Genomic DNA, 26,539 nt, shown 5'->3' on the forward strand with positions numbered 1-26,539 from the left:
TGGCCGTTTGTCGGGGCGGCCCCCACGCAGGCGCTGCAGGTGCTGCCCAGTCCCCAGGGCCCCAGCCAGCTCCTCGGGAGGCTCGGGCCAGCCAACCAGGCTTTGGCCTGGGAGAGACCAAGTTGTCCAACATGGTCTGGCTTCAACATCCCTATTTTACCAAATGGGGTTGTCCCACCTACTTGATTACTCAGGTCTTGAAATATTAAAAATCAGAAAAACAAACGTGTTTAGGCTTAAACTGCGTGTGGCTCCAGCATCAAATAAGCAGATGAGCATTTATCCCCACAGCTCTGAACCACGTGTTCTACCCGTTCTCGTAGCCATTACACAGGACAACTGAGACTCAGGAAAAAACAGCTTACCCAAGGACCACCGAGTGAGGAGGGATTCCAAAGTCAACCTCTCTGCTACCCCATTCCACTTGAACCCATCTAATCAGGAATAACTGGACTCAGAAATTAAAAAATCACTTCCCAATATCAAGCAGCACAAGTCCCAGTGGCTCGGTAAGACCTGAGTGCTTTCCTCTGGCTCTCACCATCACCCGTTACGCTAGACCCCGACTCCCAGTTGCTCTGTGCTGGCCCATCCAAACCTACACTGGTCAGGAGAGCAAAATGGGACCAGGTGGGCACTCCTTCAGCCACACCCACAATGGACTTCTGAGTCACTCAGTTTAAAGAGGAGATGGCCTCTCTCAGCCATTCCTCTGAGACCTCACCCTCAGGATCTCGACAAAGAGGGACCAGAAGAATACAGAGGTAGAAGGGGCAAGCAGTTCGTGTTTGTGAAACACATTTACTCAAACCCAGAGAAACCTTGGGAGCAGTGTCTGGCTAGGCCAGGGCTAGTAAGATGCTTTCAGAAGAAAAGGAAGAGACTCCAAGTTCCTTCTTTTCCCAGCATCTCCCAGCTGCTCTGGGACTCAGATACCACAGTGAGGCTTTGGGACGGGGGCTGCGCAGCTGCAGCCGCCTGCAGGCAGTGCGACCCGCACTTTGCCAAACCACCACCAGAGGCTGCTGGACGTAATCTTTCCACCTTTGGGGCGAGTGCAAAACTAAAATCCTGAGCTGCAGTCAAACACATTTGTAACACTCCTGTCCCCAAGTAATTTGCAAAGCAAATTCGAAGCCTCAAGGTTTATTTAAATAACCCCCAGTTAGAACAGAGTGGGCCAATCACTACACCCTCCTTGTAATACCGATGAACCAAGAACAGACAGGGAGCGTAAGGGCACCCTGCAGCCAGCCCGCCAGCCCGCCAGCCCCTTGTGTGAGGGGTGGGGTGCCTCTCAGTGGAGGCGGCCACGACCTCGGCCTCGGCCAGCAGCTGGGGGTGCGTCCACTGTCGAGCGAGGGTTCTTGATGGTTTCATCCACGGACACAATGAGGCACGCAGCTTCAGAGGCTGCAGTCAGGGCGTTGATCCGAACCATAGCTGGCTCCCACACGAAGGCCTCAAAGTTGTCAGCAATGTCCTCGTTGTTGATGTCTACTCCGTACCACATGCCACCCTGAAAGATCAGAAGGTGGGGGGCATCACGGAACTGCTTTCAAATTCTTCCCTGCATACTCTCCCTCCAAAAGAACGGGAATGTTAGGAGCCCCGACTCCCTGAATTTGCCCACAGTTCCCTGAGGAAGACGGCATCAGCCTCCAGCATCAAAACAGGAACCTGGAAGTCCACCCCTTCCCACCCCTGCCCCTGCCCACCACCCTCTTCGAACCTCGGACGCTCCAATCATACAGAGCTCTGGCCCTCTCCCAGGCCGGCTGCTGTTTCGGGGAGGCCTCACCTCAGTCCCACCTGAGGACTGCATATATCAAACCAGGCTTCTCAACAGCAGCAACCCTATCTTACTGTATCATCTACTGTTTCCATCAGTCCCCACTAGATGAGGAACGGAGACAGAGAGGTAAAGAGATTTGCCCAAAGTCCTAACACAAGTCAAAAGCACAGTCACTCACTGGGCACTGCTGCTGTCAGAGTGCCCGGCACTTAATGAAGTTCTCAGAGGTGACACTCAGAGGCAGTGGAGCCACAACGGAACTGGGATGAGCAGGACTCCAGAGTGCTTCACCAGCATGCACGCCCGGGCCAGCCAAGGGGCTGCTCCACTTCCTCCCACCACACTGGGAGGAGTGACCACACCCCTGGGAGGGGGGTTGAAGCAGCCCACGGACCTCCAGTCCTGGCACTGGGGCTCTGCCTCTGCCCCCACGGGCAGCAGTTGGTTGGTACTGAGTTTAGTTCCAGCACTGCCACCTGGGCTGAGCACACACTCAGAATCTAGCTCTATCCACTCACATCCTTGAAGCCCCCAAAAAGCAAGCACCCACCTGGGCGTGCCGAGCCCGCAGCTTGTTGAGGATGTTTGTGGCATCAAAGCCTGCATTGTCACACAGCTGGCGTGGGATAATTTCCAAGGCCTTGGCATAGGCTCCAATCAACAACTGCTGTTTCCCGGGAATGGTCCTTGAGTAATCCCGCAGGTACTTGGAGAGCTCCATCTCAATGGCCCCACCACCAGCCACCACTGAATCGTTCTGCAGAGAACCAGACCCGTCTTTCAACACAAGTGGTCCCCACGGGCCATGCTCCAGCCACGGAGAAACCGGGCCACTCAGCCAACAGGATGCCCAGCCCAGGGAGTGGTTCCTCGTGATCTCCGCCTTCCCGAGCCCCAGGAAGTCCACATGTGGCCCTTCTCTAGCATGTCCCAGCTTCAGTGAACTTTATGGTTTCTGACCACCTTCAAGGTCACCTGCAGCCTGCAGACACTGGCACAGTCCTTGGGGTAGCTTGCTAGGGACAGTTTGCTCACAAGAACAAGTCCTGGCCTTAAGGCAGCACGACTTATTCTGAGAGACTGAGGCTGTCCCTCTATGATCTGTGAGGCAAATCAGGGCCTGGACGCCCCCCAGGGAAGGATTCATCACACCAACCCAGGGTCTCACTAGCTTGGGAGGGAGAATGGGCTGTTAGGCAAGAAGCCACCAGCCCAGTACCTTGATGGCCCTCCTGACAATCATGATGGCGTCGTGCAGGGACCGCTCTGTCTCCTCCATAAACTGCTCGGCGCCGCCGCGGAGGATGATGGTGCAAGTCTTAGCCTTGGGGCAGCCGGTGAAGAAATTGTACCTATATCCAGGGTCAAACCACACAGTTCAAGTCCTTTCTGCTGCCACCCTGCTCTGCGCTGACCTCACTAAACCTCCCAACACGCAGCGACTGCTCTTCTCTGTTCCACTAAGGTCCCCAACCCCACCCTTCAAGACATCTTCTTGGCCATGTCTAGAGCCGTACCACTGGGACACTAAAGGCTGCGGAGTCACACTTTAGACCCAATGTGACCCTCCCCACTCAAATACAGTACCCCTGAGCGCTTGACGCCCCAAGAGGTAAGACCTCAAAAAAGAGTAGCAAATGCTGTATTCCACACCCACGGGATGGCAGGAGGCCACACTCAGGCGAGCCTCGTGAGCCAGCCAAGATGCAGCCCAGGCCTGCAGCTCACCTCTCGCCTCCAATCTGGGCTTCTTCGAAGACCTGGCAGTGGCCCAGCACATCTACCGACAGAGCATTCACGCTAGTCTGGATGGAGCCTCCGCAGGCCTGCGGAGCACAGGAGGGTAAGACCCCCAACAGTGAAGGCTCACACCAGGGCAGCAAGCTTCCTGCACCTAGTGTCGGAGCCAGTTCCCGTGCTGGACCCTGCCGTGGTGCCCAGAGCCCTGTGGCAGAGTCCCACTCCCCCTCCTGACCTCCAGATGACCCTTACCCCTTCTGAAACAAAACAGAACTAAGGTATGTGAAGGACAAGCAGGCCTAGTTAAAAGGAAATGGGGACCCAGTGGTTTACCCAACACCCCTCCCCCAAACTAAGGTGCTCTGGGCCCAAGAACTGAAGTCGGTGCTTTAGACCTGGGCGTCTTTGGTGAGACACCGCACAAGGAAGGAAACCTGGCTGGAAGCACCAACACAGGAGCGCATTCAGCTGATCACAGCGTTACTGCTAGGCTCCCTCACACATCAGACTCCCTGACCTGTCTGGGTCAGACTGGTCATAACTGGTATCCGAGCACACACGCACTGGGACTGCAGTGCATCAAGGCAACAAGACGACGGGTCTGGACTCACAGGCCAACCTGACGGCACACTCCTGCCCACCAGAGGTAAATAAGCCCCCCACAAAGCCACGGAGGCCAAGAAGCAGCCTGTGCGAGTTGGGTTACCATCATCGTCCTCTTCAGATCCTCCTCCGGCACTCGGCCAGCACAGAACATGTCCCTGTCAGCAAAGTACTGGGTGGCCACATCCCCAATGGGGAGCTTGGACAAGACGACTTTGGCTCCAGAATGATGGATCTTCTCTAACTTGTCATACAGAATGTTCCACTCGGCATCAACAATTGCCTGATAGTCCTGAAGAGACAGGGTGAGGACGCTCTGGAGTGGAGGTCAGCACACACGTGGGCTAAAATGCATCCCCCATGATAGAAGTAGGCTAATCTACTTGGGAATCAATAGGGATAAAGAGGAAAGGACCCGTCAGACAACTTAGACACCACCTAAAACTTTCAAACACGAAAGCAGAAAGCAGCCCCGGGACTAGAAGCTGCTCCAGAGCTGGCACTGCCAACGTGTAAGAAACAGTTCGGTCTGGACTGGTTCTAGCCTCCTCTGAGGCACCCACCCACGCGGTTCCCAATGACAAGACCCTTTCCCCAAAGGTCACTGTACTGGGGACACACTTCCCAGGAGCACCTGCTTTTAGCTGGGTGACAGTGCTGCCTGCAGAGCGAGCACTGCTTCCATCAATGACGGGCGCACACTTCTCCCCGAGGCAGGGGACCCAGGCTAAACCAGAGGGGATCAAAAGACTGGGCTCTCTGTGTAGCTAGAGGCCCCGCCAGCCCCGTCTCTGCGGCCAGAGGATAATAGTTTAGCGGGTCTGCCCTGTCCAAATCTCCTCAAGTCCGGTCACTCTCAAAGAGCACAGAAGAGAAGTGGCCTCGGTATTTAGATACCAATATTTATGGTGACAGAAGGATAACGGGGCCCACAGAAGCTTGAAAAACAGAGCTGGACCCAAGGCAACCACAAGACCCGAGGCTGCGGCCCAGAAGGCTGTCCATTTCCACACCACTGCCAGCCGCTGAGGCCTTACCTCAACCGTGCGGACTCTGACTTCAGCATTATCTTTCTCGGCTTTCAGCTCAAGCTCAACGTTTAAAAGGGCAATCTTTGGGTTACGGTACTTTTTGGGTTGCATTTCAAACCCTGCATAAGAGAAAGTCTTCTTGAATGCAACACCAGCTACCAGCTGGGAGTCCTGTTCAAAAAAAAGAAAAAAAGTTCAACGGTTCAGTCCTGGAACGAAAGGAAATCAAACTGGCGGTGTGTTGGACTAATGCACAGCCGCTCTTGTGAACCTGAACAGGTTAACCGCGTCTTTATTTCACTGTTGTAACAAAACCCTTCCATAATTGTAAAAGCTGGGGGAAACGCAAAATGTAGCACAAGCTATCCCGTGCCTTCTCCTTCGATACCAAACCCCCCATCACCTGCTGCTCACACCTACACACACCCCTCCTCCCTGCACTACGTATACACAGGCACACACCAGGCGTGTGTGCTGCAGATGCTTCCTCTTCCCAGGAAAGGAAGTCCAAAGATCCCAAATGTCAAAAATTTCCTGCACAGTTCCCAACATGTCACTGTGGCTTCCCGTATCTCGATCCCTCAGAACATGAATTCCTACCTCTTGTTCCACAACAGAGCTTGGTAGGCTGGATTTAATAGTAAGCCATAACAGAAAGCATGGTGCACTGGGGACTGACTTCGGCGCTTTGAGGAAACTTAGACAACATCTCAGATCTCTTTTACTAAATGACCGAGTCACTTCCCGCTCCTGAATGTCCTCTGCCAGGGCTAATCCACAATCCTGATCTACAATACTGTAGCCTATCAGTGAACAGATTCTTGCATCATTTAAATCCACAGCTTCCTCAAGGGGGTGAGGCCTGTGCTCAACTAAGATGACTGAGCATAAATTAGACAGAAAAAAGGAAGACATGTGGCCAAGAGGTGGAGGCAGTGTGGTGGAATCAGGGAATAAAAAGGCATTTGCAGTTGCTGGAAGGTAAAGCAGAAATTAGGGACAGGTTTAGGAGAATTTTATGGACTCTAGTAAGGCCTGGCTCTTATCCTGTAGGCGGTGCAGAAACCCAAAAGGCTTTACCCGCAGGGGAATACACTGGGGAACTTCACCAGAAGTTCTAGAACAAGACTAGGGGAAGGGTGGCTTCTGCCAGGACAACAGTGTTGGGAGTAAATGAGAGACAGGCCAAAGAAGTAAATACTAAACTGGTAGCCAAAAATGAGACCGAAAGGCTGTGAGGAGATGGAAAGGTTTTCAAGGAGGACCCTAGACTTCTGTTCACACGACTGACGAAATGGTGCGACACCAACTCCACCAAGGAATACAGAAGGCACTGTGGGTTTGCGGGGCAAGCTAATGGGCTAGCAGCGGTTAGATACAAAAGCATGAGGCCTGGGGGACAGGTGAAAGCTCAAGATATGGATCAGGAAGTTCAATTAAATCCTGAGAATAAATAAGTAACTACTACCATCATTCACTGAATCCTATTTTTAAAAAGATTTTACCTCTTTGCTTTTAGAGAGAGGGGAAGAGAGGGAGAGGAGGGAGAGAAACATCGATGTGAGAAACACTGGTTGCCTCTCGCATGCGCCCTGACCAGAGAGACCTGCAACCCGGATGTGTGCCCTGACCAGGACTCAAACCAGCAACCCTTCGCTTTGCGGGATGATGTCCAACCAACTCAGCCACCCCGGTCAGGGCTCTCATTCGCTGAATTATGTCAGGTTTTGTTCGTGTTTACATGTATTTAAGGAATGTGGGAATGTCTGAGGGAAACACAAGTGTGGCTTAGAGCTCCTGGCTTTCTCACAAGGTGAGATTGTTAGTTCTGATGTCTAGTGTAGTTTAGTAATGCCAATCTAACCTCAAGGGTTTACGGCAGCAGGAAGGCCAAAGGGAAGATAAAACATTGCTAGCAAGGCAGTGGGTAAAGAAAAGTTCAGCAAGCCACATGCAGAGAATGGGCTGCAAAATGAGTGTGGGACTGGGGGCCACGGACGGGAATGGCTCGGCTGGCTTCCAGACTCCTCTCGGCTTTATTCCGTAGAATGGCCCTCAGCTCACTGGCATGTGCCATGACAGTTAGGAGGAAGAGGAGGGAGAAGGACAGAGTGCAAGCATAACTTGCAAGGGGAAATGTCAAACAACAAAAAGGGAAGGGCTAGGCTATACCACATCCAGCAGGTCTTGCCCTGTCCAAATCACCTCAGGTGGGCAGGCCAGAGACGGAAAAGGGTCCAAAGCATCATGGAGACACCAACATCAAAGAATGTTTCCAGACAGACACTACTGTGTTGAAAAAGCATGAGCTACAGTTATGCCCTGCACTACAGCAGACACTGGCCACATGTTGCTTATTTATATTTAAATAAGCAGAAATTGAATTTAAAATTTCGGTGCCTCAGTTGTGCTCACTGCATTTCAAATGTTTAGAACTCACACCTGGCCGGCGGCTACTGTACTGGACAGTGCAGGCACTTGGCAGCCTCACCGTCCATCACAAAGTTCTACAGGGCGGCACTGAGGAGCTACACGTGCTGATATGGACCCGATTCTGAAACACGCCATTAAGTGGACAAAAGCAAGTTAACAGAAAACTATGTATGATAAGCAAACGTTGTGTTTAAGAAAGCTGTATTTACATGTGTTTACAGAAGCACATATTATTCTGGAAGGACACACAACAGTGGTTGAATCTTGGGCAGGAGTAGCATAGGGAATGTCTATTTTTTCCTTCAGCTCCTTCAATACAGTTTGAACCATGCATCATCTATGAATAAATGGGAGAGTGTGGCCATCTCTACTGGAGAGGAACGGACTAAAAAGTACTGCTCAGAATCATTCACCGGGAGGGTCACGGATAATTTATCCAAGCTAGCCCGACTCCCGCCCACATCAGTGCTGGGATTCTGGAACTCAGCCACTTCAGTCTTCGTTCTAAGAAGGACATATAGGTCCACAGAGGTTACATTCTGTATCTGCGGTCACAGCCAACCATGGAACCATGCACAACACAGCCCAGCCTGCCTTCCAGTCCTGCACGAGTTCCTGCCCCCCTCCAGTACCAAGCTGTCTGAAGGGCGAAAGTGAAAGCAGAGGTCTCCCAGGGAGGCCGCAGCAGGATTACCTCTAGGGCTCCACCTTGCACCTTCTTGATACCAATCATTTTCAGCTGCAGCAAATCATCGAGCATCACTACGGCATCCACCACCATCTTAGCAAAGAAGGCTTTCTGCTGGGAGATCAGCTTGGAGCTCAGAGCGGTCATGGCACATTTTTGCAGCAGCTTCCTCTGCTCTCTGGGACACAAGGGTGAGACCTGCATCAGGCCTTTGAAGCCCCTGCTTCTACTGCCCTGTGGAGGTAGTTTCCATTCTAGCCCCTACACTCGGCCCTCACCAACTCCTGCCACTTCAGGGCATGTTACCAGTGACAGACAGTGAGTGCAGTCAGAACACTTTTAACCTACAGTCCTCCGGCCTCTTTTGCACAGTGTGGGCTGGGGCACAGCCGAGGGTCTAGCAAGAGCCAAAGAGCCCAGGCCCATATAGAGATTACAACATGCGCCTGCATCCAATTTGCCCAAAGAAAGCCCAGCTTCCGACAAAGCCCACCACAGACTTACAGTTTATCTTCCCTCTTCACGGTCACAGCGATCTCTTTGATCTTGTTCACTGCCTGCGAAGAACAGAAGTTGAGTGAGTCCATCACGCCACCAACTGAAGAAGTGGATCCTAACCTCTCGCTAGTCCCTGGTTTGTTTACTCCCACATCTTAAGCATTTCTATTCTACAGCTGAAACAGCATCTCTAAGTCTTGGAGCCGCCCAGAAAAATGTAGATCTCTATCGTTTAGAAAACTACCATAGTCTGAAATGCAGAGTAGGTATATAGTTCTAAAGAACCATAAGCATACTTCCAGGATTTAGCTCTGGATATGCAGGTAACACACGAAAACAAATGAATGAAAACAAGCTGTGACACAAGGCTAAGATAAACCTTCTGGCTTTTGAAAAACACCTATAATAACTTCTAGCATTTTGTATATTAGTGAGATGTTATATAACATGATATACACATATCCTACTTCTTACGTCTCTCATTTGAATGTCACCACGCTGAAACAGACAGTAAAGGAAGAAAGGAAGGCCTAGAGGGACTGACCTGTTCCAAGTCACAGAATGAAGGTCAAAGGTCAATAAAAGCCACGTCTCAAGATGTATTGTGAAGTACTTGATAAAAACAAAAATAGCTCTCACTTACCCAGAGCCTATGATTTATCTACATGATAGACCATCAAATCTGAATTATAGAACTGAGGCTCCCAGGGAGCAGATTCCGAAAATGTCCAAGGAAGTCTTCCCAGTCTCTCTACACCCCAGAGTATTGCCCTAAGAGAAATATGAAGGTGCCCCGGCACAAGGCCAAGTTAGCCAGTTCTCACATACCAAGTGGGTGGCAGTTCGGAAAGCTCGGATGATGATTTGCGGGTGCAAACCTTCCTCCACGTAGGGTTTCACTTGCTTCAAAAACTCCGCAGCCAGCAGGGTCACTGAGGTGGTGCCATCACCGACCTGGAAGAGGAAGACAGGACATTCATGTTTCCTCATGTTTAGGGATAAATCCCCCAAACCCCACTATCAGGCAATCTACTCATTCAAACTGGGCACTGCTGAAATGGGCATGAAGCTTTATGTGGAAGCACAGGCACTGCACCAGGCAGAAGGAGGGCGACGGTAGTCAGGTGTCCATCCCATCAAATGGTTTCATTCCCCAGCCAGGCCCAGTCCCCAAAGAGGATTGATTTGGACGGTTAAGTTTCCTTGTGATATGAAATCACATGTGCAAATTACCTGAGAACTTAATTAGTACATACAAGACACTCTAATGAATAAGACAGTCACGGTTATAATACAATACTTACATGTCACAAATAACCACAGAAGCAAGGGGCATAATATATTCTTTTCCTTTTCTTTTAAGAGATTTTATTTATTTACTTTTAGAGAGAATAGAAGGGAGAAAGAGGACAGAAACACTGATGTGCAAGAGATACATCGATTGACTGCCTCTCGCATGCCCTCAGCTGGGTTCCTGGCCCACAACCCAGGCGTGTGCCCTGACGAGGAATAGAAATGTCAGCTTTTTGGTTCGCAGGCCAACACTCAAACCACTCAGCCACACCAGCCAGGGTAAAAAAAAAAAATTTGTAGCCAAATTCCTCTAAAACTAATCTCCTAGGACCAGCCAAAGTTCTTTATACGTTAAACACTATTCAGAATAAGCAGATTACTAGCCTACTAACCTTTCTTACATGTTAATTTTCTACAATGACATCTAAACCCAATTTTTAATGAGGGAGAAAAAAATAAGAACTCTTAAGGAAACTGACTAACATAGGATTTGGAAAAATTTGGTTGCAATTTACTTATGAGGTCTGTCCAAAGTCTCCAGCCATGTAATATGGAAGATAGAGACACTTACTGAAGTAGATACAAGAAAAACTATACATAGAACAATGACGCCCCAGTCCCCTTCAAAGTAGGCACCTTGGAAACTCCCAGTTTTCCCAGCATCTCTTTCTGTTCAAAACAGTGCAAAATTCTTGCTTGGAATCACCATCAGCTGCCCTGTCATATTCTCCTGAATCTTACTGATAGTCTGAAATCTCTCCCTTTCAGAGGTGATACTCCTAGTTTTGGAAAAAGCCAGAAGTAGTAGGATGCTAAATCTGGGCTGTAGCGGGGCTGAGTCACCTGGGTGATTTGATGTTTCACCAAAAATTCTGCATGAGACGTGATGCACAAGCAGGCACCTTGTTGTGATGGAAGCCGCTGATCACAAGCTGCCCACAGCTGCAGACGTTTTCATCGTACCGCATCTCTCACAGCAACGAAGAACACTGCAGGAGCACTCTTTAGTAGTTGGTATGGAGGGGCATACTCATGATGGGCACCTTCCCAATCAAAACCACAATGAACATGGACTTGAGGTTGCTGCAACTTTGTGGTGCCTTCTTTGGGCGTGGAGCATGAGGTGACTAACTTCCGTTGGGACAACTGGGCCTTCGTTTCCAGATCATATCCGTAGACACACAATTCATCTCTGGTTATGACCTTCTTGAGGAAACCTGGTTCATTGGTAATGGTTTAAATCAAGTCATTAGCAACTGTAGCATAATGTTCCTTCTGCTCTGGTAGCAGAAGCTATGGAATGAGTTCTGCCACGACACGTTTCATGCCAAGATCCTGGGTCAAAATCTTGGACGCAGTAGTTTATGGAATCTCCAGGTCAGCTTCTAGTTCTCTCACTGTCTGGCATCAATCTTTGTTGATTATAGTCTGTACACATTCAACATTCTCAGGTGTTCTGCTTGTTGCAAGCCTTCCAAAATACGGATCACTTTCAACAGATTCTCTACTGTCTTTGAAGCATTTGTGCCACAGTTTTATTTATGCTATGCTCATTGCATCATCCCTGAGTACCTTCTGAATCATCTAAATAGTTTCCACAGAGAAATGTTCAGACTTAATGCAAAACTTGATGCAGATTTGCTCTACTTGCTCAGTCATTTTCAATGCGACAGCCACACAGTACACATGCTCACTTCAAGGCATATACAGCCCCCACTGACTAGTACGGTGCAGTCATCACTGTTCACACACGTGCATTCCAGTCCACTCTCCTTAGGGGCCAGACTACATCAATGTCATACAAACCATTCTTGTTATATTAACAATGACTGGACTTTTTCTGGACAGACAGCATATACTCATTGCGTAATGTAGAGAATTCTCCATGGAGAAGAAGGGTTACTGTGACAAAGGGTTTCAGCAGCCAAACTCCTGGCCAGAAGCCATTACTCACTCGTTGAAAATATTAACAGGTCAAATCCAGACTCTTCTCACTTTAATTTTAGAAAAGTCACACTGTTTTATAGGCTACGGGGCCGTGACAAGCCTTTTCACACAACTTCAGGACACATCTGCAATACTCTAAAACATAAACATGATTCTCTCAACACCTATTATCAAGACTCCAATATTAGAAATGGTTTCTGTTAAAATAGTGAATTCTGTTATGTTTATTTTACTACCATTAAAAAAAGGGAAACCAGAAAACTTAGGGTTTCCAGACCTTTTATTTGTTTAATATTTAACAGTTTATTTTGAAGGTCATTTTAAAAACAAAGCTAAAGAAAGCCCTGACTGGTGTGGTTTCCGCGGGTTGGGCATTGTCCTATGAACCAAAACGTCATTGGTTCATTTCTGGTCAGGGCACATGCCTGGGTTGTGGGCCAGGTCCCCAGTAGGGGTCGCATGGGAGGCAACCACACAGTGATGTTTCTCTCCTTTCTTTCCCCTCTCTAAAAATAAATATTTAAAAAAATGAAAATAAGTAAATAAAATCTTTAAGAAAACTTAAAAACAAAGTTAAAGACAATCTGAGAAAAAAAACTGCACATAATACACTCATTAAATAAGTATGGTACCTAAACCAAAATAAGTAAAATGGTTTTTTCTGCATCTGCAAGAACAAGCTGTTGTCCCGAAGGCTCTTACACCTGCCAAGAGGGAAGAAAATCATGCCAATGAAAGCTGCCTCTTAATCACGTAAATCTAGAGTAGAAACCAACATTTTCTGTTCTTCCCATTAAGTCACTTTTGATCTTCAAACAGTGCCCTGTTTTGTAAAAGATGTGCTAGAAATTCATTGGGATTTGATGGTCTTCCCTTTGCAAGCACAGCAAGTCCCTGTAATAAGACAGGCACAACTGTCTGATCCAGGTGGGCACGAGGTGGCAAAGACTGGAGACCCACTCTCTGTTTTGATTACTTTTCTGCATCATTCTTCTTTCTACTATCCTCTCGGCATTATCTGTGAGAACGTACTCAGGGGGAGGATTTTCAGCAACCTGCATCCGTTCCTCCAGCATCTGCTCTGGGTACAAGGCAGACTCTGCAACTCACAGTACCTGGACACCAGTCCGCGCCTGAGCCGTGTGTTCCTAAGTGCCCTGCAGCATGTGACCAACTCCCAGCAAAAACCAGTTCTACCCTTAGTGATCCCAGATGCATTCTATAAGGTTAAATTTATTTCCCTAGACACTCATATGACTGACAACAACTGGTCCTAAGATCTCAGCTACAAGCAGTGGAATGATACAAATTTTAACAGATAATTGCTTCTATATATTTTTATAAGCACATAATACTTCTGAAATTACAATTTTAGATATAAAAATCAACAACTTTTAGAGAACAGCATGAAGGAGCAAGCAGGCATGTGTTTCGACCGCCATTTAAACATGTCTGCTTGTTTTCCTTACCTCCGCATCTTGGGATTTGGCGATGTCCACTAGAGTCTTCGCTGCAGGGTGGACGACGTCAAGGAGTTTCAGAATTGTGGCCCCATCATTAGAAATTGTGGCTTTTCCTTAAAAGGAATGAACACAAAGTAAAAATGTAAAGACCCTTTCTTAAATTCTGTCTTATAGTTGGACAGAGTCCAACTTGGACAGGAGTCCATGCACCCTTTACTGGGATGCGGCAGAGGGCACCATGGTGGAAATGAACTGATCTTTTTACAGAGTTCTGCATACAAAGGGCCACCTAAAACCACAAGCTTCCAAAGATTATGAGCCCCTACTTTTCTTTAAGGAGCATTTAGCACACCTCAAGTGGATGTAGATAATGTTTTTTAAATGAGAATGGGTAATCATTTAGGTATTAACATTAATACTCTAGTATCTCACATCAATTAATACCCTAAAACATAAAAGGGAACTTATTCTTTGTCTTGACAACATGATACAATAGCAGTGACCACCAGTAATGCCAGATGGTTTAATGTCCTGTTTCTAGGCTGTTATTTCTCTACAAATCAACTGCCTCCTGAGCCCAGCTTCTCCTATGTATTCCCACAGGGCTCAGCATTCAAGACCAAGCATGCAATGGAGCCACTTCATAGTGAGAAATCTCTCAAAGCTCTGAAAAGCACGGAGTTTTCTAATGCAAACCTCTGCTGGCCCAGCATTCCCCAGAAGCCTCCTGTCCTGCAACACTGGCCTGAGGAATCCTGCAGACTCACCTCGGCCATCCACAATGAGCTTGTCCATGCCACGGGGGCCCAGGGTGGTTCTCACAGCCTCTGCAATCACCTGGCAGGCACTGATGTTACTTACAAGCTGGGGAATGCCTTGGGAACTATCAGTCCCTTCTTTCAACAGGATAACTGGTGTGGGCTAGAAAAGAAAAGCCATCTATTACAATGAGAGTCAAGGAGGAAGGGTGAGGAAAAACGCTCCATCTCCCCACTAACAGGAATATCCAGAGGTCTTTTTAAATTGCATTCCCCCACTGTCCACCAGATCCATTCCTTAAACAACCTCTACCTCCAGGGACATTGCCAAGACCACAGCAAACCTGGTGTGTGTGCTAGAAAATGGTTTGAGAAACAATGATTTTGTTTAAAAGAAGAAATTAAATAGTAATGTGTTCTCTAGTGCCCAAGTGAATGAACGTAGCCTTCTCAACTTCTGACCCCATTCTGTGTTGAAGAACTGGGTCAAGGAACAGGAGGAAGCAGCAGGCCATGCTCAGTGTTCACCCTCCAGCAACACATCCACTTAGCTGCATTACAGCTTAATCCTAGAGAAGGAGATGGGGCCCTGGCGCAAAACCCGAGGTGCCAGTAGCTTCAGGGGCTGTCCTGGAGATTCCTAGGCAGGCAGCTTTGCCAAGGATGTTCAGCTGGAGTGCAGGGAAGTAGTCAGGCAGAGAAGCAAACGGCACCTTTGTTCTGCCTCACAAGTGACAACGCGTCTGATTCACACGGCACATTTCCATTTCTCACGCTGGCTCCATAAAGATTCCGGTGACTCATCTCCAGTCAGGCACCCCGACAAGTTTTCTCTTCCTACTTTGCGATGGCCTCCAAAACGAGTCATTATCCCTACAGAAGTTTAATTTGCAGGCTTGCTTTAGCAATTTTGGAAGACAAGGATACTTGCTTAAAGGGCCTGCTTTAATACCTTTGCCCCAGTGACCACTAGCACAGACAGTAGTTCCTCAGCGGAGCGAGCCAGAGTTCTTCGTCCTGCATGAAGCTTGTGCCTTCAGGAATGAGCTCATGAACCAGACCCAGTCTTCCCAGCAAGTGTGACTGATTGTGTATTTGTATGACACAATATATTAAGGGTAAATATTGTTTCAAAACTTCCGTTATGTGTGTGCTATTAGGCTATGATTTAAAGTTTATAGCTACTGCCCATGTCCACCCCTAGGGGTACTTCAGGTGTCTGAGCAGGAGAAGCACAGGACAGCTCAGGGCTGTCTCACTCTAACAACGAGGAGTCGAGAATTCACACACCACCAAGTTCAGTGACCAGTGAGGATGAGTAAGCAGAAGGTTGGAATAAGGCTGAGGCATGCAGAACACAGACCACACGCTCTCTTGTAGACTGAGTTAAGGGGGTTGTATTTCACTCCCACAAACGGAAGCCCCGGAAAGACCTACAGCAGAGGAATGGCATAGTCTGACTTACATTAAAAAAAAAACACACAAAAAACCCACCACTTAGAGCCCTGGCTGCTGTGGCTCCATTGGCTGGACCATTGTCCATAACGGAAAGGCTGAGGATTTGATTCCTGGTCGGGGCACACACCTAGGGTGCAGGTTTAATCCCGGTCCAGGAACATGCGATCCCTGGACCAGGCGTGCACAGGAGAAGCCAATAAATGCTTCTTTCTCGCATCAGTGCTTCTCTCTCTCCCTTTCTGTATGTTCTCAAGTGAGGAAAAAGTAAACAAAAATTAAAGTTTAAAAAATCACTAGGAACTAGTTAAGAAGAGGCAAGATATAATGTGCAAATGCATAAAAAAGAGGCTAAAGATGCCCAACAAAACCCGAATGAGTGAGAGTGTCTAGTAAGGAGGGCCAGACACTGAGTTCTATCTTTGTGGTCTTATTCCAGCTTTTTCCTAATGAGCATATCACACATTACTTTTTTTTTTTTTTTAAAAGAACGCCTATTAGATAACCCCCTAAATCTGGTACCAGGCATGGACTGGAGACAAAGAAATTCCTTCCCTTTTCGTGGTAGTGTTTCAAGTCTTGCAGTAAGAAACAGCTTCTTACAGTCTCAGCACTCTGTTGGGACCCCCGCAACTTCGAGGACAGACACATCACCGAAAGGCCCCACCTTCTCCCAGGCCCAACTAAATCATTCCTCAGGGCTGCCTCCAGTCTTCTCTGGCCTACCTCTGCCCCAGGTAAAGACCTGAGTGTAAACCAAAACCAACTTGAGTCTCAAATCCCTTCCTACTGCCTTGAACAGATTCGTTTCCCTCCAACAGGTTAGCCAACACCTCTGTGGACCTTCTCTCATCTCCACCTCCGAACTGTGCCCCCATCTACAGGAGCCACCCGCCACGTCTACCAATACTACTCTCTTACCACCAGGCCAGCAATTCTTCACAGCCCCAGTTCTTCCAGGTCCCCTCGACCGCAGCCACCGGGGGCATGGCCAACAGGGGAGCCTGTAACTCTACGCTTCCCCCTGTGCACAGCCTTTACACTGCCATCCATCCACCCGTCCTTCTCTCTCCCCTTCCTTCCTTCCGAGCTGGCCGAGTAAGCAACTTTACTCTTATTACCACTGATAACATTCAAATTCAATTACATGACCAAGCAATTCTATAAAATAATGTATTTCATTGAAATTTCCTGTTGAGGGAAGATTCCCTTCCTGACTTTTCTTCACAAACTTCCAGCACCCATGACACGTTTCTCGTCCAATGCAGTGGTGTTCCACTTGGCCGTGCACGTTCGGAGAAACTACTCAGGAAGAAGTTCCAATTCACCTCATTGTGGTTTTCTGCTTCATTCTTCTTCATTCAAATTTTTCTTCTTCATTCTTCTTCGTTCAAAGTTTTCATTCTTCCACAGCTGATAACCTTCAATGGAGACCGCACTCTTGGGGAAGCCTCTATTTCTTCCTGTGTGTACTCATCTCAGTGTTCGGGCACTTTCTGGGGTTGTGGAAGCTCTTCCACTAAACTCTTGAGAAATCTTTTGGTATACCCTCATCTTGGAAAAGATGCGACCTCTGCGTCACAGTTCTTCTGTGAAGGTTTTTGTTAGCATGCCGTACTCCGTAAAGAACCACTTTTACAATTCCTGCTGGATCCTGCTGGTGAAGTGAGCAGCGGTTACTTGTTCAAATCCACCTGGGTAACCAGTATGGGACGAATGTACTTTATTTGTTCGCAGAAAATGCGCCTTGTGTTCCTCACGACAATGTGATCACTACAGTCGCTCTGTTGAGGCCGCACAGGTTTATGTGATCCTTGGTTTAATTAATTAATGCCACAGCAGTAATTTTGCCACGATGCTGTGTTTTCCCATCTGTAAGATATCAAACTCAAGCACAACTGGCCCACTGCTGGGGCTCCCTACAGAAACTTGACATGTTTCCTCACTGGGAGCTCGGTCCTCCTGTGTCCAGTGACCAAGGCCAGTCTGCAGCATCACTGGCCCCTGCCATCCCTTCTTAAAGTATGAGCTTCCCAAAGGTAGGGAAATAATAACAATCTCAATTTGTAGAGTGCCTAGATTTGGCCCCACACGAAGCAATATTCAGCAGCTTTTGGTGCTGAAAATTCAACTGTTAAATATACATACCAGAAAGTGCTTGATATTAGCAATGAAGTAAGATAGCACTGGATTCTTGACTTATTTTTGGAAAAGTACTGGCAGTATGATGACACCAGATACACCAAGAACTCTTAAGGATAAAGCAGGAAGGGGTGGGAAGCAGCTGACCACGCCCTGGTCCCCTACACTTTGTAGGCTCTAAAGAAATGGCAGACTGGGCCAGAGCCTGTGAGGAGGGAAAGGCAGGGGGCACAGCTAGAATGAGGCAAGTTCGGTCAAGCAGGATGGGTCCTCTTCTCTCAGTTCCCTAGGGGCAGGTACTGCTTTGCAAAGCCCAGCTTCAGCCTCTGAGTTACTTTTTAACCTCATTCATTTTACTCAAGTAGAAAAACAACTGCAGAATCCAAGAAGGCTTGGGAATTACAGCTTAATGATCTTCCTGTTCATCCTGAGATGTTCTACAAAACCACAACAGGTAGTTATATTCCAAGGCTTATAGTGCTCAATACCAAAGGCAAGGACATAACATTCTGTAGAAGCTGTACCAAAGTCACAGGGCTGAGGTTTTGGGGCACCCTTTTACCTCTCTTCCAATCACAGAAGGCTTCTAGAATATCCAGGACTAATTCAACAACAGCAATGAGGATCCTTGGTGATGGAAGTTTCACATTCACATAAACAGCCAACACAACAAAGAAACAGAGCAAGTGTGCTGGTCTATAGCCCTTGGTGAAGAGTTTTATCACCACGCTGAACCTTGGTTTGATTCCTAGTTCTGTGAATGCCAACCAAAAATTTCATGGTTGCCTCGGCAGGAGGATGATTACAGGGAGGAAAGGAAGCAAGCAACAACCTAGAAGAACAGCTAATGTTTGCTGAGTGCTCACTACACGCTGGATACTCTATATGTATTAGTTAATTTAATCCCCCCTAACAGATCGAGAGCCAGAAATTTAGTAACATGCTCGAAGTTGCCCTGGCCACTTGGTTGGAGCACTGCCCCATACACCGAAAGGTTGTGGGTTCGATTCCCAATCAGGGAACATGCCGGGGTTGTGGCTTTGATCCCTGGCTGGGGAGCCTACAAGAGGTAAACAGTTGATGTTTCTCCCTTGTCCCCTGTTCCTCCCTCTCTAAAGGCAATTAAAAAAAAAAAGTCCTTGGGTGAGGACTAAAACCAAGATTAATAATAATAATAATAAATAACGACATCAAAGTCCCACACCTTGTAAGCGGCAGAGCTGAGTTACAAAACTAGGCAGCATTCAGCATTTCCTCAACTGTCCTACCACACCGCCTCTGCACTGAAGATACAGATGACTTCAGAACAGACAACGCTAAAGACAGACTGAAATGGCAGTACTGGAGGGACAAGGGGGGAGGGTGTACAGATTAATGCCAGGTTCCTTCTATCTTGGGTCCAACTGGATTCATAGGGCATTTGGTAGCAGAACGAACACCTCATAGGTGTCAGTTTGACATCTACCAGGACAGGGAAGCAGGAAAAAAAGATGTCAGTTTGACATCTACCAAGCTGCAGGAAGCAGGAAAAAAAGCAGCAGAGAACTGGTTCAGACTGATAGGCCAAAATGAATGAGTGAACTGAGTGCACAGAAAGCAGTATCACAGTCAGAGTTTGGCCTCACACACCTCCTTAGTGCCAGGTGGGTAACGGAAATACCAGGAGAAACACTTTGCATAGTGTACACTAATACAAAATACTGAATGTAAACTGTAATTGAAAAATACAACTGAAAAAAAAACCACCAAAAACAAAAAACCACTGCCTTAAAAGCTGGCCCTGGCCCTGGCCCTGGCTGGTGTAGCTCAGTGGATTGAGCATAGGCCTATGAAGCAAAGGGTCACCAGTTCGATTCCCAGTCAGGGCACATGCCTGGGTTGCAGGCCAGGTCCCCAGTAGGGGACACATGAGAAGCAACCATACATTTATGTTTCTCTCCCACCCTTTCTCCTTCCCTTCCCCTCTCTCTAAAAATAAATAAATAAAAGATTAAAAAAAGCTGGCCCTGTTCGACAGCAATTAACCGCCTTGTCTAGGCTTAAGACCCATAAGGTACCTGCAGCTATGAGATGGAGGAAAGAGATCCCTTGTGTGGAAGGGGGGAGGGCTACAGGGAGCCTCCAGGATTCACCAAGGCCCCTAGGAAAATGAGACCCAGAGGTAGGTGGCCAACTAGAAAAGTCTGGTCTAATGTCAAATCCGGAGGGGCAGTCCGGGTCGGGGTTAGAGCCCTGGCCTTCACACCTCTGATGCATCTGCCCACCCATTCTCCTGCATAAGGAGTGCACCCCACCAACCAGCCGGATGTGGTACATCCAGTAAGCACTAAGCATGCATTTACTTAATGAATGAACAAGTGAATGAATGAATTAAAGTATGAGCAGAGAAGTCTGTTTTCCTTTATGCAGCAACAGCCGAGTGGGGTACACCAAGAGACCGTAAGTGAGACCTTGCGCTCTAGCCATTCTAAAACACACTTCTTTATATCCTCATCTCCCAGGACAGCCAGGGCTTCTAAGTCTGGCCACCAATTGCTTACACATGCTACATCGGCACTAGTTTTAACACAGGTCACGACTGGGGCGGGGGCGGGGGGCACTAAAAAACTGGGTCCCTGACGCGGGTCCACTGCCAGAAGCACCCTGGGACTTGTGGCCCCCGGCCGGCCCGACCAGAGCCTCCCCAAAACTGCAACACAGCCCTCGCCAAGGGCCCCTGCTCCATGCCTGGAGCGAGGCCATGGCGGGCCGTAGCCGCCGATGGATAAGGAATCGGAGCGAGGGCAGAATCAGTAAGCAGAGAAGGGCTCTACGAGACAGGTCGCGGCCAGTCGGCGCCAGCCACAAGCCAGAAAGCAGCGGATGTCGGCGGATGGTGAAGGATGCACGAGACACCACTCACCATCATCTTGGAAGCTTATTCTACGGCCCGCCACTCCTCTTCTTAGCTCGGCGTCCGGGCCGCCCAACAACCCCACAATACCCCGCGCCAGAGAAGTCCCCAGAAGGTTCGAACAGCGTTGGACCGGGAGAGGAAGAGGGAGGGCCACTTCCGCCACTCTATGGTGCGCTACCAGAGAGTCAGTGTTGGTAGAAGGGCCAGAGGCGGAGCCTCGCAGGGCGCTCTACCAGAAGTGTTGGTTATCAAACGTTCGCCAAGTTTTGGTCGTGCCTTTTTCTCACCGAGTATGAAGGATCCTTGCTCGGCCTGCAACACGTCCCTTCCACGCCCCCGGACGCCAGACCGGGGAATGAAATAAATACATTTATGGAACAGTGACTGTGGGGCAAGCTTATGCTAAGTATGCTCTTAACATGAGTGATTTCATTTAATGCTCACAACCCTGTCCCGTTGGTACTATCATGTCCATTTTACAGATGAGGAAATAGGCTGAGAGCTTAGGAAAGATGGCTAAAATCTCAGTTGTACAGCAAATGGTAGAGGAGCTGGCGTGGGCACCTGGCTCCAATGCCCGCTTTCTGATTCTGTACTGGCCAGAGCTCCTCGAGGGTGGGGTGCATCTGACCACGTCTTCAGCTCCTACTACTGGGACCGCGAAAGCACTGGTGGGACTGGGCAAGGGAAGAGCAGCGCGGGATCACCGGAGATCACCTGGGCGCTAGAGAAATGCTTTTCCAAGAAGGGGTCGGGGAGGAGAAAAGCGTAGCTGGAAGAAAGCAAATTCATTGTCGTGCGAGGAAGCCCCGGGGAGAATCCCGCCGAGACCGCAAGAGTTCAAAACCAGGACTTTCACTGATTGAGGCGAGTGCTCCCAAGAGCCCACCTCCAGTTTTCTGTCGTCCCTGCCAGCCCACACATGAGCCGCAGGGTCCTCCGAGTCCAATCCAAACTGAGAAGTGCTGGGGCGGGGCTGGAGTGGCTTTTGCTATTAAGAGTTTAGACCAATCAGCCCTGGCCCCACTTCTATTGATCAATAGAGAGCGGACTAAGGCGCAGGGGCGGAAAATGTGGCTTCAAGAACAAGCGTCATAGCCAATCAGCTGCGGGCCTCGTTTCCGCCCACTAACCAGCGGCGGGAGCGGGTCTGGGGGCGGGAGGCAGGAGCAGCTGTCAGGCTGAAGTCCCGCGAGCAACGAGCGGCGGCGGGGTGGCTGTAGGGAGCGCGGCGCCCGGCCGGGCCCTGGAGATGGTCCTCGGTGCTGTGGGCTGGTGTTGTCTCGTGCTCTGGCTCCCCGCGTTCGTCGCGGCCCACGGTGAGTGGCAACGAGCGGGGCTGTGCTGCGGGGCGGGCCGTCCAGCTTGTGAGCGGCTTGGGCTGGGGGCCACGGGTCACCTTGGGGACCCGACGAGTTCGGGCGGTTGGAGTGGGTGGGTGCTGGTCCTCAGGAACTTGAGCCGGGTGCGGTCTGAGGCTGGGCTCTGAGCCTCATCTCCCCACGTCAAAGCAAGACTCTCCCCTACCCCGACTAATGCTGACCCCTGTGGCTGAGGGCGCTACCAAGAGAAGGAACAGGGGACAAGTAAAGATCCCACATGCTAGTTCCCATATATGTTCCTGTATATGTATGTGTGTTCCTGTATATGTATGTGCTAACATACATATACAGGCACACACTCCTACATGTGTGCTCACATGTAAGCACAGATGTACACAGACAACCTGTTTGCATCTACAAGAGCACAGAAATATATATGGCCACACACATACGTATACCACGTATACCACGCTTAATTTCCACAGATCAGCAGCAGACGCTGAGGCTAGGCAAGAATGTGGGGGTGGGGAGGTGGGGGTGAGTTTAGTGCTAATCCAGCAAGGCTCCTGGGAGTGTATCTGTATCTGATGGCAAGTCCTCACTCCCAGAGTAAAAGGATGCATAGCCCCGTGCCAAGGCAGAGGCGCTCTACCTGGTGGCTATGATTTGGGCAGTAGGCCAATTAAGGACAACTAAAGCCATAATCAGTCCCAACCCTGGCAGACAGTAGTGGCTTGGTGGTTTGTTAATTGACTAATGGACCCGCGGCAGCGGCTCTCCCCCTTCCACATTCCACAGTCTCTTTGGGTTAAGGAAAGCAGGCACTCAAGTCTAGGTGAAACATTACACTTTGGTGCTAAAGAGAAGTTCCAATACCCCCCCCAAAATTTGGTTCTTGCTATTCTTTTCCTCCGTGCAGTGGAGCTGGATATATTCATTCATTCAACGGCCCTTATTGTGCACCTGCTATATTCTATTCACTGTTAGGTAATGTGGATACGGCATTGGATGAAGCTACAAATTTATGGTCTTTGTCCTAGTGAAGGATACAGGCATTAAACAACAAAAAAACTATGAGTATTCTATAATTACAAGTCATGTCAAAAGTGTCAACGGAGAAAAAGTACATTTGAATGGACATAAAGGGAGACTATATAAGGCAGGTTTCTCTGAGAAAGTGACATTTAAGCTATGACCTTACAGATGAGTAGGAGCGAGCCAGGTAAATAGGTTGAGGTGGGGCGAAGTGAGGGTAGGGAGCCTCCCAGAGAGAGAAAGCAGCTTGTGAGAAAACTCGGAGAAGTGAAGAAACTGAGGAGTCCAGTGTAGGCTGAACAGAGTAAGGAAATGAGGTTGGAGTAGCCAAAGGCCCGATGGAGCAGGGCCTTGCAGACCATAGTTAAGAGTTTAGATTTTAAGTGCAAAGGGAAGCTGTTGATGAGCACTGAAGCCATGGGTGTGGTGACATGGTCATATTTGCTAAGTTGCTTTCAGAAGGTCATGGCTCATGTGGCTCAGTGGATTGAGTGCTGGCCTGCAAACCAAAGGATTATGGGTTCAGTTCCCAGTCAGGGGACATGCCCAGGTTGTGGATTAGGTCCCCAGCTGGGGGTGTGTGAGAGGCAACCACACATTGATGTTTCTCTCCATCTTTCTCCCTCCCTCTCCCTCTCTAAAAATAAATATTTTTCTTAAAAAAAAAGAAAGTCCTTGGCTGTTGTTTGGTGAGTGGACCTTAGGGAGCAAGATTGGTGGAAGATAGACTGACTGGTCAGGACAAGAAATGGTAGTGGTGGACTAGAAGGATGGCAGTGGGACCAGAGAGTCAATTTTTAAATTATTATTAAAGATTTATTTTATTCTCATTTGAGAGAGGGGGGAAGGAGGAGAGAGAAACATGGATGTGAGAAACACTGATCAGTTGTCTCCTGCAGGCACCCCAACCAGAGATTGAGCCCACAACCTCAGAATCGAACTGGCGAACTTTTGGTTATAGGACAATGCTTCGACCAACCAAGCCATACTGGCCAGGGCTAAAGTCAGCTTTTAAGTTTTAGTGAGAATTGTTTTGTACCTAGACTATCCTCCACCTTGAAACTTTCAGGTGCACTGGAGAGCAGATAGATTAATCCTCAGAGAGGTAACACCAGAGCTAAAATGGATTAACACTCAGATAAAACTAGAGCTCTCAGTCTTCCTGGCGCACCATAAGCAGTGGCAGCTATAAATCTCCAGGATTACTAACGGTGCATCAGCTCTAACCTCACCAGGGCAGCAGCCATCTATCCCACCCACCTGGAGGACCCACTTGGCTGAAGCTGGGCTCCTGGGCCCAGACTACAGGCACCTTAGCTGAAGACTGTAGGGTCTATGGAGGCTTCTCACCTCTCTTCTCTATTTTTCAGGCTTACGAATCCATGATTATTTGTACTTCCAAGTGCTGAGTCCTGGAGACATTCGGTACATTTTCACAGCTACACCTGCCAAGGACTTTGGTGGTATCTTTGTAAGTTTGGTGGTACCTTTGGTGGTATCTCTGGTCCTGTAGCCATCTTCTCCCCAATAAGCTGAGACAACCCTTCTCATCCCTTCAGCCCATACCTGAGTGCTGGGGCAGGGAAGGGAGCAGAATCCAGCTCTGCCTCTGGGGGCTTCAGGGTAGGAAGGAAGGGCGTCCAGCTACTTCCCTGGGCGTAATACAAACCTGAGCACCACATTGGGACCAGCTATCTTTGGGAACATGAAATGGTGAAAACCAAGAGCCCTGATAGTCCTGCCCCTTAATGATGTGACTGAATGATGTGACTTCCTTTCTCTGGGTCCATATCAACTCTCCTGCCTATCTTGTGGAAAAGGTCAGGACAACTAGATAAGCCTTTGTGAGAATGAGGAGCCCAGCACACAGGGACCACTCCACACCTTCCCTTCACATCTTGTGAAGAGTTGATATAATGGGATGTCAGCCTGATCTTAAAGCAGGTGCATCTCATCACACTCTGACCCCTCTCCATGTCTTCCAGCACACAAGGTATGAGCAGATCCACCTTGTCCCCGCGGAACCTGCAGAGGCCTGTGGAGAACTCAGCAACGGTTTCTTCATCCAGGACCAGATTGCTCTGGTGGAAAGGGGGTGAGAAGCAAACAGGCACCAGTAGGGGAGGGCACAAATATGGTAGATTCTAAGATTGATGGTGCTGGTGGTCCTTTGAAAGAGTTTTTAAATAATCACCATTTTAAGAGTCTTTACAATTACCTGAGACTTTTGGCCATTTATTGATAAGCCTTTATTAAAAATTACCCATGGTCCTCCTTTCATCCTTCTAGAGCGACAGCTTATGGGAGGGGTAGCTAAACCCTGACTTTCCTTTGATCTCATCATCACCTTTTCCAGGGGCTGCTCCTTCCTCTCCAAGACCCGGGTGGTGCAGGAACACGGTGGGCGGGCAGTGATCATCTCTGACAACGCAGTTGACAATGACAGCTTCTACGTGGAGATGATCCAGGACAGCACCCAGCGCACGGCTGACATACCCGCCCTCTTCCTGCTCGGCCGAGATGGGTGAGGGCTTCTTGTCTCTGGTTGTGTCAGCACCAGCCTGGGTGTCAGGACTTGGGGAGGTCAAGGGCAACTACCAGTCCCTTCCCACAAGCCTCATCTTGGGGGGCCCCAGTTGGAGGGCCAAAAAGTCCTTGGGCTCTGGAACTCCCAGAGTGACAGTGGGGCATAATGGGATGCTGAGAAAGTGACCGTCACCACCTCTTCATGCCCTACCAGCTACATGATCCGCCGCTCCCTGGAACAGCACGGGCTGCCATGGGCCATCATTTCCATCCCAGTTAATGTCACCAGCATCCCCACCTTTGAGCTGCTGCAACCGCCCTGGACCTTCTGGTAGAAGAGCCGGTCCCAACTTCCACCCATAAAGCAACTCTAGGCTGGGAAGGGGAAATCCAGGAATTCTGCTGTGTGGGACTTGGAGACAGCACTTGCGGACAGGTGGAGCCAGGTAGAGGAAGGAGGAGTGGGCCTGGTCTAGGCTAAGGGAAGCCACACCATTGTTTCCCTTCCCCGGGGCCCCCAAGGTTGTCTCAGGCTATGGGAAGATGCAAGACCCATGTCCCAGGGCTTCGTGGCCTGAATCTGGAACAGGGGCAACAGGCAGGTGGCCTGAGAGCCCCTTGACCTGTCACATCCCACTGACTCCAGCCTCCCCACCCAGCATCTCCTCAGTGTCCTTCACAGCAGTTGCTGGAGTGGTTTAAGAGCTGGTGTTTGTGGACTTAATAAACCCTCACTGACTTTTTAGCAATAAAACCTCTGATCAGGGTTGCAACTGTGTCCTGGAGTAAGATTACAGGAATGGAGGGAGCCTTTGACCTCCACTGGCCAGATGCCCTTGTACTGAAGGGAGGAAACAGGCCAAGAGGATGGAAGATTTGTCCAAGGTCCTTCAGACTGCTCCTGGGTCCCAACA

At 49.0% G+C, this 26,539-nt stretch overlaps 2 protein-coding genes and 2 pseudogenes across 2 annotated transcripts; 1 reads left to right on the forward strand and 3 right to left on the reverse strand.

Moving 5' to 3' along the window:
* Window positions 1-1,128: 1,128 nt before the first annotated feature.
* Window positions 1,129-20,885, reverse strand: CCT7 (chaperonin containing TCP1 subunit 7). The gene is made up of 12 exons (XM_037048087.1): window positions 20,749-20,885; window positions 14,259-14,412; window positions 13,498-13,604; window positions 9,617-9,742; window positions 8,795-8,847; window positions 8,297-8,468; window positions 5,176-5,340; window positions 4,242-4,430; window positions 3,524-3,621; window positions 3,015-3,147; window positions 2,346-2,552; window positions 1,129-1,519 (listed from the first exon to the last, which is right to left on the reverse strand). The coding sequence occupies exons 1-12, from the start codon at window positions 20,752-20,754 to the stop codon at window positions 1,298-1,300; spliced, it is 1,632 nt and encodes a 543-aa protein (XP_036903982.1). The 5' UTR covers window positions 20,755-20,885; the 3' UTR covers window positions 1,129-1,297.
* Window positions 12,798-13,478, reverse strand: LOC118988957 (protein dpy-30 homolog; annotated as a pseudogene).
* LOC118988467 (39S ribosomal protein L13, mitochondrial-like) lies at window positions 16,837-17,689 on the reverse strand (annotated as a pseudogene).
* Window positions 20,886-21,851: 966 nt separating the features above from the next.
* On the forward strand, window positions 21,852-26,391 carry PRADC1 (protease associated domain containing 1). The gene is made up of 5 exons (XM_037048090.1): window positions 21,852-22,061; window positions 24,470-24,570; window positions 25,085-25,194; window positions 25,456-25,623; window positions 25,840-26,391. The coding sequence occupies exons 1-5, from the start codon at window positions 21,995-21,997 to the stop codon at window positions 25,958-25,960; spliced, it is 567 nt and encodes a 188-aa protein (XP_036903985.1). The 5' UTR covers window positions 21,852-21,994; the 3' UTR covers window positions 25,961-26,391.
* The last annotated feature ends 148 nt before the right edge of the window (window positions 26,392-26,539 follow it).

This window comes from Sturnira hondurensis, unplaced genomic scaffold, assembly GCF_014824575.4.
Source record: "Sturnira hondurensis isolate 20B ecotype Veracruz unplaced genomic scaffold, ASM1482457v3 Scaffold0006413, whole genome shotgun sequence".
In the NCBI taxonomy this organism is placed as follows: domain Eukaryota; kingdom Metazoa; phylum Chordata; class Mammalia; order Chiroptera; family Phyllostomidae; genus Sturnira; species Sturnira hondurensis.